Source organism: Meleagris gallopavo, chromosome 8, assembly GCF_905368555.1.
Source record: "Meleagris gallopavo chromosome 8, MGAL_WU_HG_1.1, whole genome shotgun sequence".
NCBI lineage: Eukaryota > Metazoa > Chordata > Aves > Galliformes > Phasianidae > Meleagris > Meleagris gallopavo.
In genome coordinates, this window is record NC_139411.1 from 26,010,192 (window position 1) to 26,022,575 (window position 12,384).

Here is a 12,384-nt window from a genome sequence, read left to right on the forward strand (position 1 = left end):
CACTGCGTAGTTATACCTACGCAGTGAATTGCCTGTGATACACAAGGCAATTTAGAGCAGGAGCCCATCACTTCCAGTGCTCCAAAACCGTATTTCTGATTTTTATGTCTCTTTCTCCCACAGTTATGTTTTCCTCTGACTTCTCATGCTTCTGGTTTGATTTGGGGTAGTTATTGAAGAACGTGAGCTACCTGAGGACTTATGGCTATTGGGTACAGACGGGTGCCAGGTGCTCTGTTATGTGTGAGCACAGTTCTATCATCTGTTCGTTAAGGCTCAAACATCATGTGCTGAAATGAGTGACCAGCCACATGCCACAAATGACTAACTACTGGGCAGGTATTTATTCTATAAAATGGAAAACAATGCTGAAATCCATAAGGTACTTACAAGTCAAGGTAACAAGTCTGCAAAGCACAGCCCACTCTAGACTTGGGATCCAGAACAGCTTGACTGTAGCAACTCAGTTGTGTGATTCCATAACAGAACCCTTTAAGTCATATCAAGCACAGTACAAATACAGCCCCTGTGCTTCTGGACCCAGTAAGCACATCTCCACACTTGTATTGTAAAGGCACCCCTTATATCAGATGCAAGTAAGAATGCCAGATTTCGGTGCATGATTGGAAACACTATGGCACTTCTACAGCACATGGCAACTTCTAGACAAATGTCATCAGGTTTCACTCCTCCTAAAGTCAGTGAAATACCTCCACTGCTTCTCATTACCCTATGAAGTCCTTCCATAAAATTAAGGAGTTCTTCAAGCTCACTGTCTTTTCCAAAACAATAAAAACTGAATGTCACAATAACCTTTGCAGATTCTAAGAGCAAAACCTCAATTTCTCCATGTAAGAACCAGACAGTAGATATTTGCACAGCTTTCAATCACAACCAGAGGAACAAAGCTAAAGAGACAAGCTGCCCTTGTAGGCAAAATTCACAATAAGGCCTTCATTTGCTCTTTGACAAAATCTTTAGAGATACTTAGATTGCTGAGATTATTCAATGGGCTTGGAAAGAGTCAGGGAAATGCAACAAACCTCAATGGCCTCCTTTGCAAATTTAATGGCTTTCCTTTCTCTGTGATTCAATTACTGAGAGAAATCTAACCCTTCCTCAAGCCTTCACCTTTGATCAGAGCAGGTATCCAATGCTGTTCAGTTTAGGTACATTTTGTGCTTTTTTCTCATGCAAATGTAAATTGCTGTAGACCAGATGGCACTTTTGCCAAATTCGTTTAATAGATTTTAGTCTGTATTCTACCTTTCACCTAAAAGGAGTATTATGTACACAGAGGTTGCTTTTCTGTGAGAAGATAATGAGAGATTTATTTTCTTTCAAAAATTACAAGATTGGATCTAGCTTGGAATAATTCCACTGAAACCTATGGCATTACATCAGTGATTATTTAATTGCATCATTTGATTAAAATAATAAAATAACAAAGCCAATCTGTATTTCAGCTATTAGCTTTGTGATGAAGTTGCATCATTTTTAGCAAAATATTTACACTAATCATCATCAAGTTTAGCCAAATATTTCATGCTCCAAATTAGTCCTGCAAGACCCAAAAGACCCAATCCAACCCCAAGGCTGAAGCTGATCTCCTGAGCATGAAGAATCAGTTTGCATATGAAGCCCTTCTCATGAACATTTTTAAGTAAACCTTTGCCTTGTTCCTGGCCTGTGAAGGCTTGCTAGCAGAGTGGTTCAAGATGCTTTAACAGCTCCCAGTTTCTAGTTTTAATCCAAATGCACAGGTACACACACACATACAAAAAAAAAAAAAAGAACATTTACACTGTCTATATTCAGCCAGAGCTGGGAGTTAGAAATCGAATTTGGGCTTCGGTGCCTGCAGAAAGATTGGGGGTGAGACTATAAAACAGATATATTGAATTAAATTTCCCTTATTTTAGAATTCCTAATAAGAATAATCCCTAGCTAAAGTAAACCAAACAATTTCTGAGCTTCTGTTCTTGTTCAGTGGATTATTCTTTAATTCAATTAAAATAAAAACAAACTCTAACCAAGAGTGTTTATCCGTTTGTACCTCTTTAAGTAATCTCATTAAACCGGTATGTGATGGCTTGTGGAACCTGACCCACAAGAACAGTGGGAGCAGCCTATTTAACAAGATGCAATCCTTCTGATGCTTCAGATCCACGTTAAGTTCATTATCTGAAACAAAAAATAGACTTTTTACAGGCTTTTTAAACTTTCTTTAGGGCTTTGAATCAGTTTGCAAGAATTAGAAGTCACTCTAATTATGTATTAATATTTTCACATCTTTATAGATTCACCTTCACACCATCACTGCTGGGCAAGAATTAGCATCCCTTACAATGCACTGTATCTATAGCCATGCTTGCAAGGTCCAGGGCATTAGCTAAGACTCCTTGTGGTCTGGATTTAGGGCAGTGAATGCTCTCGTGAAGGTGAGCCCAAACACCTCACTGGTTCTTTTCTACATGGAGCACCCACAGGAGAACTGAACCCACATTGTCCAGTATTTCGGTTTAAGATCAGAGCTGCTGTGCTCTTCTGTTCTACTCCTTCCTGCAAAAAACCTTTCTACTCCATGACCCCCCTAACCCAAAAGCCACTTGGAAGAAGAAGACTCACATTAAATTCTGCCAGAAATGAGGCGGAATTCAACTCTTCCCAAATGGAAAACTGCACAGAAGGGGCCACCAAACTCAGATCTGAGGAGCCACAGAACTGGATCCATCGCTTGTCATTTTTACAACTTGTCATTTTTCTTTAGTTCTGCAAAACAGCAGCATCACACTCAAGTCCTTTTCCTAGGTCTGTCACCACACAGGACAAACAGGATGCTACGGGTCACATGAAAAATCTACTATGACTGTCATGTGGCAAACACAGGGCGTGTGTCATAGTGAAGGCAAACTGATTTGAATGCTCCATACAATGGTAAATTTTACACTGTAAAATAATGTGATGTTTAATATAGAAGTGTGATAAATATACACTTACATAGTGTGATATTTAGCGCATATTTTACAGTCCTATACTCACTCAGTATTTTGTGGTGCAGTTATATAGTACAAAAGAAATATGAAAGATCCCACCTAGACTCAGCTGTGAGCTTTCAGGAAAAATAAGCATATGAGATAATTCCAAAGGTGGTATATGATGCTGAAATTACTTCTTTCCATCTGCATGGCACAAAACATTGACCTTGTCAATAACTCATTTTAAGACAGACATCTAATTCCTATAAAAATCTTTTCACTGAGTTCTATAAGACAGCTGTGATTTTGTCACTGCAAAAATTCTACAGTTTCCTAAGAAACTTGGAAAAGAGAGAAATTATGTCAGTCATACACCTTCAGCAAGCTTCTGTCCAGTTATTTCCAAGATCTGTTAAAAAAAAAAACAAAAAACCACTACAGACTTAAAAAATCAAATAGCAGCAACACAGTCCCATCTAAGGGAAGGGAATTGCTTTTCTATAACTTTTTTTTTCTCCCACAGTGGACAATACTGGCGGGCTGAGATTTAACCAGAGATGGGCTCCTTTTACAAGATTGCTTATATAAAGCGGAGATAACACCAGCTGGGTTCATTTGAAAGAGGACATCTTGGGAAGAGCCGGCAACGCAGCTACTGGAATAAGACCGCAATGAAAATCTGAAATACTTAATCCTCTCCTCTCTTGTAGGTATTATACTTCATTTACAGCAGAAAGCATAGGATTATAATTAGAAGGGGTTGCCACTGAAATGTCGTGTGTGTGCTTTTTATAAATGTATTTAGAAAGAGGATGAGTGAAAATGCTGAAATCGATTTCTTTTCTTGGGAATACTTAGTGGGCAAGACTTTCTTCTTTACCTATGTTATATTACTTAATTCTGATACTGTGCTCAGTAATACAGATATGAGGGCAAAATGGGAGCACAGCAGTCCCAGCCCCACAGGGTGCTCTGTGCCGAAGTGTGTTTCTGCCTGCAGGAAGCAGCTGGCAGGTTTGAGGCCTGCAGTGGAGATGGAAACTACAGCCACAAAGGATAATTACTGCTAAACTTACAGTTTTCAGAACAGAAATTGAAACAACTAAAAAAAAAAACAAACAAACAAAAAAAACCTACAAGAAGTTAAGATTATATACATCAGGGTAGACATCAACACAGAATAATTTTTGCATTACATTATTAAGCACAGTATGTATATTAGTTGCATAGTATCTCTTCTAGTAATTTTTATTCTCTCTTTTTTCATCTCCCATTGTTTCAATTTCCTTTAGTTATACTAATGTTTCAGCTTTAGACTCTTTAAAAGAATAAAAATATCCTAGAATAACTTTAAATCAGCACTAAACTGAAATAGTAGAACTGTCACAGTAGTGATCCATCAATAATAGTGGTCTTGGAAATACACGTCTTTTTGATGCAATGAAATTGGGTGACAATATCAGCAATCTTATTTATTTCTCTCTCTGCAAGACTGACAAGTTTAAATAGTAGCCAGTTTAACAGTTTCATGTCTTCCAGTTGAGAAGACAAATTCAGCTTTTTTCCCTGTGTCCTCAGGTCATTGCAAGAAATGGTGGCTGTTACTATTTATCTGATGGTCATCTTGGCTGAAGCTTTTGCGGGGCCCTGCACTCCAAACAAAGCAGGTAGAATTACTCAAGTTTCCTATGCTCTTTTCTTGTATTTTATCTGCTAAAGTGTTGTTTTCCATTTGAAGCTGGTTTTCTTCAGAGAGTTAAACTGTAGGTTCTGGAGAGTTAACCCTCATATTTCTTTTATAGATTTATTTCTAGCTAGCATAGTAAAGCATGCACTACTAAGGTCGTACCTCCCTACAGAATTAGGATGCTTAATTCTGCAATAACCACGTGCAATAAAGTTAAGCGTGAATAGAATTGAGATGTAAGAAGGCAAATAAAAGAGCAGCAATTAGAAATTGGCTGAAATAGCCATGGTTAGTGCTGCTGATCTCTGCTGCCTGAGCTGGGCTTTAGCCTTCCTCACTGCAGTCTGATGACTGGTGCTGAGTGAGTGAGCTGGGCTGAGCTTCTGAACACCACTGCTATATTTAAAAACATAATGATCATCATTGAAGCTGAGGCCCTAATTACACTCTGATTTCTACCTAGATGCTCAAATGATCTGGTGCCAGACAAACCTTCAGTGTAGAATTCACTAAAATTAAGATACATACTCTAGGAACATGTTGGAATATGCCTCAATAGAGAGTCTTTGCACTGAATGTGTGTGGCACGTGTGCATAAAATAATAGACCAGTGTATGCTACTGCCAGTAACTTCATGGTAAATTTTAAGTATTTGGCCCTCTCTCCACCAATTTCAGTGCCCTCTCTTGCACAAGGAGTTTCTCAGAGCTGAGGACCTTCCCACAGTTGTGAAGTCACCATCTCTGACCTCCAACACAAGCAGAACAAGTCTGCATTTGTTGATTTGAAAGAAGTAAGCTAGTAAGGTCCCTATGTTATGTTCCCCACATAAATTCCCCCAACTCCTGCATATTTCCCAAACTCCTGCAAGCATAGGAAGGCTGAAGAATCAGGCTTTTATCGTAAAGATGAGAGTGTTGGAAGTTTTAAAATAGACAAGTAGTTCTGGGTAGAGTGTTTTTTAAGGCAGTAATTGGCATTCTTTCCCAATTTTCAGTTCAGTAGTGTTTAGTCAGTTTTTCATTCGAATTCACATCACATCCTCAAATTCACACTGCCTGATTCTCTTTGAAAAAGGCTCAAATCTTCTGACATGACAAAGCAATTAGTCTCAGTTGTGATGTTCAATATTTCTTGTTGCTCTAGCAGTAACCACTCAAGGAAACAAATTGCAGTGCAATTAGCTATCACTGTTAACAGGGCTAGGCTTCTGAGTTGATTTACTTTACAAACACTGCTAACAGAGATAGGTTCATTTTTGGATCTTAGCTTTTAACATGGAAATTGTAAAACTTGTGTACACTGGTCCCTCCAGATCAAACACTGCTACAAAAAGATGCAAATCTATTGCAGCCTAACAAACAACTTTGCTGATATTATTTTTGCAGTGCCAATGTCATTCTACCAACAGCAGCCAGCTCTGCAGCTCTGTGCTGCAAACACTTCAGTGCACCAGTTCTTCACCTCAGCGTCTTTGTTCCTTAATCAGCTGCTCCAGAAAGATTAAAAATGTGCATGAAGTTTTGTGTTGATTAGAAAGCAAGGACAAAATTCATTCAGGGAGGACAGAATTTAACAACCCTGAGGTCAGTTCTGCGTAGCACACACTGTTCCCATTCCCCTGCTGCTAACATTAGGGGACCTTTCAGCAGATGTTCCCACCCACAGGATTTAAATCCCCATGAAAAGCAGATGTGAAGACTTGTCTTTTTGAAAAAAAGGCACTCCTGAATGTTACTCTAGGCATACTGTTTTCCTTTCAGATGTAATTCTGGTATACTGCTATCCTAGAACCATCATTACAAAAATTCCGGAGTGTCCTTATGGATGGGAGGTCAATCAGCTGGCACTTGGAGGCATTTGTTACAATGGGATCCACGATTCAGGATACTACCAGTTCACAATCCCAGACCTGTCACCTAAAAACAAATCATACTGTGGGACCCAGTCAGAGGTAAGACTGTCAGACCAATGTTTCTGACAGGTAACACAGCTCAGCCTGAGCTGGGTTCAGGAATTGGATGGATTCACTTGAAAGAGCTCTTTTGGTTCCAGTGGGCTTTAAGTACTGATGAAGAGAGGGCAATTTGGGTATCAGGTCTTTTTGTAGATATAGAAGAAGGAGGAATTAAATAGTCATGCTCTGCATCTACAGGCAAAATATACGCAGGTTTAGTGTTATTAGCTTGCGTGCCTGTCACCCATTTGCACGCATACACAGAATATGAAAAGCTACAAAACCATGTTTCTTTAGGAATGCTGTTTTGTCACGAGGTTGAATCCTCATATTTCAACATGCCAGGTCACCTGGTGCCTCAAATAGTCACTGTTGCATACATGTTTCTATTTTCCCACCTACAGTTTAAGAACCCTGTTTATCACTTCTACAACTCCATTGTCTCCAATGACTCCACAGTGATCGTGAAGAGCCAGCCTGTGAATTACTCATTCACCTGCACGTACAATGCCAACTACTTGGTGAACCAGGCTGCCTTCGACCAAAGGTAAGTTTTGGTCTGGCAGTGAGGCTCACTCCTTTTTAAACCCCAGGTTTCACTTATACGGAGTTATATGGTTTTTACGTCCCTAGGGTGGCCACCGTCCACGTGAAGAATGGGAGCTCTGGCTCATTTGAAAGTCAGTTATCCCTCAACTTCTACTCTGTAAGTCTTCTTTGCCACTCAGCTTTTTGCCTTCACTTACCACAAACTTCAGCAAGAAAAAAGGGCTGCTGCTCCTGACTTCTGCACGTCAGGGAGCACAATACCAGCCCTCAGCAGATCATTACAGCGTGGTTTGTACAGGTCCTTGTTTCCAGTGATTAACAGGGATGTAACTTAAACTGAACAGAGTAGACACATGCCAAATGTTTGTCTAATTCCTCCACATGAGGCAGCTTTTTTCTGCTGACTGGTACATTTCTAACATGCTGACAAGTTTTATAAAGAAAAAAGCAAAACTTGTTGGTAGTCCCACTCAAAGAGCAGCAGTATGCACCTACAGACACTGCCACTATGACATTGTCTCTATAGGAATTGAAAAGATCCGTATGTCCCCTGCAGTCTGCTTCCTTGTCCTCTCATCTGGCAGACATTTCATGTTCCCCAAAGATCCTGCTGGAATTTTGCTTCCAGCATCTGTCCCTGGATATCAGGCTGAGCTTTTGAAGCATTTCTCACCTCCCCACAGCTACTTCATGCTGCTCCTGATCTTTTCCCACCAAAGCACACTCTAAAGCACCAAAGCAGCTAGAAAAAGCACAGCTACTTCACTCAATTACCCTCAATATGACCAACCCCATTCCCACTCCATACAGTCATCTCCAGTGCCCCACTCTCTACCCACTTCTCCCAGCAGCTCTGGTTCACAAGGGCAGCAGCCTTAGGCCCACTTCCCACTCATGCTCTCATTCCGCACATCCCACATCTCAATCAGCAGCAAATTCTGCCACTTATTACTATTATGAACCAAACATCACCAAAATTGCAATAGTCCTACTACTAAACACAGACTTTGGAGCTCTCAGGTAATAAGTACCTAGGCTTCTGGAGTCCACCTCTCCAGAGCTGTCTAAAGTTGCCATGTGCCTCTGCTCTGCATGGTGCTTATAACGTATGATGCTTTTTCCTCTTTTTTTTTTTTTTCTCAAAGAATGCTAAGTTTTCAAGTATAAAAGAAGCCCCTTTTGTCGTCGAAACATCAGAAATTGGTTCTGACATATTTGCTGGTGTGGAAGCTAAGGGCTTAAGTGACAGGTATGTGAAGAAAGAGATGACAATAAATTGGCAATCGGGATGCTGTGTGCTGATCTGATGCTTGTGCCTTCCCAGGTTCAAAGTTGTTCTCAACAACTGCTGGGCAACACCCTCCTCAGAGTACTTCTACCAGGTGCACTGGCCTCTGATCACCAAGGGGTAGGTGCTGCTGGGCCTGGGAAGCTGCCCTACTGTTTCCCAAGTGCACAAAAGTAGCAAGCGACCCAAAGTTGGGGAAATGCCTTCACCAGACTGTGACGTCAGGACACGATTCACAAGTCAAGCTCTGACATTTCTCCACACACAATACAGGTGTGCCTCCGACTTCTCCATTGTCGTCCATGAGAATGGGAAAACAAACCGTGCGACGTTTCAGTTTAATGCCTTCCGCTTCCAAAACATCCCCAAGCTGTCCAAGGTCTGGCTGCACTGCGAGACGCACGTCTGCGACAGTGAGAAGTTCTCCTGCCCAGTGGTAAGGCCTCCCTCCAAAGGAAATACACTGAGCTAATTTCAGACAGAGGGTGATCCGGGGGCAAGCCAGGTGAGGAGCAGGCATTAGATAGAGCCACCACTACGCATTAACCCAAGTGGTGGGCTGTGCACCCTGATCCCTATCATGCCATGAGCAGTGCCTGCAGCGTTGAGCAATTTGTTTGGAGGTATTGAGAAATAATGTAGTTGTTTAAAACCTCAGTTTTTGTCAACATTGCAGACTACACTCTTGTTTGGCAGACAGCTACAGCTAAACAAAAGCCTGAAAAAAAATAGGAGAAAGTAGAGCATTGCCACTTTACCATATATTTCAGTGCTGAGAGCAACCTAGCTCAAAGCTTGCCTTTGCTCAAATAAAACCTCCCAGACCTTCTTCCTGGAGGAAGATCTCTGCTACCCCACAGCAAGTTACTGCTATTGGAGCTGTCCTGCTCTGCAGGAAATACATAAGTAGTCACTGGAACAGGAACACTGGGATCACAGAGCAGGTTTCTGCAGCCTTAGGTAAGAATGAGAGGGAGTATGCCTATGCAGGCATGCTATGTTGCATTAGGAACATGTACCAATCACACCAACTGATGCAAGGGTTACTAAGCTATCTTTCTTTAAAGACTTTTTTCTACCTCCTTCAGGAAGTCAGGGCTTCATTATTCCTTCTCTTACTATGAATATGTCATTGCCATAAAATGAAGTTGAATTTTATTTCATCTGAAATGAAAGCTCCAAATATCTCTTGGCCCACAGACACTTATATCAACAACAAATATTTTTTTTGCTGAAGAAGAGAAAACATCATTCCTGTTCATAACAATTCTTTCCAAACCCCTTCTCAGTACTGGTGCCACTGTAGGACAGCAGCCTATTACCCAGTAGCAGCACTAAACAGGGGCACTGGCTCGTGCAGAAGCCACAGGTCTGATAAAAATGCATTATTAGAAATTTCAAGTTTCAAAGGCAAAAGAAAAAAAATCTGGGCTTAGATTTTGTTCTTTGTTTTTAAATGTTTTTTAAACTTTTTATCCAGTCACGGATCAGGGTGAAAAGAAAACATCACAGTACTCTGATAAAGACCTTGTCAGCTGTAACAAGAGACATTAGATAGAAGATGATCTGAATGGAAGGGATTTGGTGCTTCCACTTCATATCCAATGAAGAATAATTACAATTAGCAATAAACAACAGAAGTCTTCACAGAGGTTATAGGTTAATAGGTTAAATAGATGGAGCTCAGCTACCCCTTTCCTCCTTGACAGAAGGCTTGTTTGAAGCTGCATGGGAAGAGCAGCCCACTGAAAGCCACAATACAGGCACACCAAAGTCCTCATCCAATACACAGCAAAAGCTCTCCTTGAGCACCAAAAAACCCCAATGATTACAGAAAAATAAAAAATGGTCCATAGCAAAACTGATACAGATTTCATTTACTTGGTTGGAAACGTGAGAATTGGATTTGGATGTACACGTACGTATATTAATTTTGTGGGGTATACATGGCTTTCTCTCTGATCCCTTAGACGTGTGACAAACGAAAGCAGCGCATGGAACAAACTGGAGGTGTTTTAGTGGCGGAGATCTCAGTGCGCAGTAAGTGGCCGGGTTCCTGGGGTGGTGCTCCCTTTGGGAAGCAGCAAACCTCCAAGTTGGGGGGTTGTGACAGATTGGCTCAGTGAAAGTCTCTTCATTTACAAAGTGAGTAATGCACCATTTGGCATTAATGATAAGTGGCCAAACCACTTCCACAGCAAGTTAGCAATGTAAATCCTGGTCACCCAAATTTGACCTCAGCAACAGCCCAGACAGTCTATGATGGGAGGCATGTGAGTGGGAGAGAAGCCAGGCTTAAGAGCAACAGAAAAGCAGCACTGAGGCTTTCTTTGCACTTACAGTGGGTTCTTCAGAGTAACCAGAAATCCAGCAGATCGACCCCACATGCCTGTCACTCCTAAATGTGAACAGCAATCAATCCTTCCCATTACAAAGTAAAATAATTTACTTCCAGCTGCTGCCTCCTGGCGGCAGGGATTTCTCCCTGAGCTAGTTTGGTTCTGCAGATCCCGCTTTGGATACAAGTCCTCGGAACAAGGCATGCCTAATCATGCTTTCACTAAAGCCCTTCATACTGGTTTCACAACCACATCCACACCATCCTGCTAGCCAACATAAATTACAGATACATATGGAGTGACATTATTGACAATCAGAAGGTTGCACCAGTTAAATACCACTAATTTTATAGACTTAAAGAACTGAGAGGATCCTTTTATAACTTCAGAGAGTAAAACCAAGAGGAAAAAATACCCAGAATTTTCAAGTGTGGCCAAATTATCTGCTTTTATAGAGCACGTTAGTGCACTTTGCCCTATTTAAAACAAGACATTCAAATGTTATCTTTTTCTCTTATTTTACTTTACAGACAAAGGTTTATCCAGATTTTACATGCTCTCAGGTAAGCAGCAAAATACAACAATGATTATATCAATCCCAAATATGCATCCTGAGTGGCTCTGTCCAAGTAAACTCCATAGCTCAAAGAAAGATTTAGTAAATTTTATGATTTTGACAGAAGGAAACATTTCAAAATCAAATCTCATCTCTCTTTGCTTTCCTCCTGTAGACACTTCCTTCAACCTAGACAATGAAATTGTATCAGTAACTTCCGATACTGAACAGTAATTTCTCTTCTTTCCACACACTTTTCCCAAAAAGGAAGAAACATGCTTCACTGGGTTAACAGAGATGCTTGGAAAGCATTTCTATTGGAGATGGTTTGAAAGCCTTTTCAAAGCTTGTTTGCCAAAACCTGGTACAGTGACAGAGCTACATTAGGGAATGTAGTATTTTGGTAGGGGTGGGAAGAAAACATGAAAGGCAGCTGATGGTGAAGTACTCACATTTAGTCTTTTTTTTTCTTTTGCAGATGTTATCTTCCACCTACTCTTCGCGATTGGCTTTTGTGCCATTTTATTATAAAACTCAGCTTAGCTGCGTTTCTTAACATTTCCCAATCCTGGACCAGGACTTCTTTACTAAAGATGTTTATTTTACAGAAGAAAAAGTCACCAGCAATCCCTGTGCACCATTTCACCAGATAAATAAACCATTCCACGAGCCTTGTGTCTCTAGTATTGGAGAGCCCCAGAGCAGCTCTATCCCTCCCAAATCCATGCAAACATTTTAAACTAGGGAAAATAAAATGGCTATGTATTTTACTGATGCCTCCTCTTACAGAGCTGTTATGCCAATAGTGTTTGTTTCTACACAGAACATAAGGATATTCAAACTCTTTCTACTCTTTGCACTGCCAAATTTCCCTTCAGCATCCCCATTCCTTATCAGCCTCAATGTGGTATTAGACTTCCCTTCAGGTCTGCCAAGGCCATGAACACTTCAGCTTGATCTGTAAAGCCCCTCAGCACTAAATAACTAATCTAGCAGTCAACAATGGGAGAAAATAATGCCTTTTATTAAG

At 40.7% G+C, this 12,384-nt stretch overlaps 1 protein-coding gene and 1 long non-coding RNA gene across 10 annotated transcripts in view; one reads left to right on the forward strand and one right to left on the reverse strand.

The window, feature by feature from the left end:
- Positions 1-321: 321 nt before the first annotated feature.
- Positions 322-12,384, reverse strand: part of LOC104912028 (uncharacterized) — a 40,976-nt gene continuing 28,913 nt past the window's right edge. For all 9 annotated transcript variants that reach the window (XR_014884757.1, XR_014884759.1, XR_014884758.1 and 6 more), the window contains 2 exons: positions 2,629-2,772; positions 322-2,184 (listed from right to left, as the gene is read on the reverse strand). This is a non-coding gene — a long non-coding RNA (uncharacterized LOC104912028). The remainder of the gene's footprint in view (positions 2,185-2,628; positions 2,773-12,384) is intronic.
- On the forward strand, positions 4,570-11,929 carry TECTB (tectorin beta). Its single transcript, XM_019617820.3, has 10 exons — positions 4,570-4,645; positions 6,429-6,619; positions 7,027-7,169; positions 7,256-7,328; positions 8,317-8,420; positions 8,496-8,579; positions 8,733-8,895; positions 10,430-10,499; positions 11,329-11,361; positions 11,833-11,929. Exons 1-10 carry the CDS (start codon positions 4,570-4,572, stop codon positions 11,883-11,885), a joined length of 990 nt encoding a protein of 329 aa, XP_019473365.1. The 3' UTR covers positions 11,886-11,929.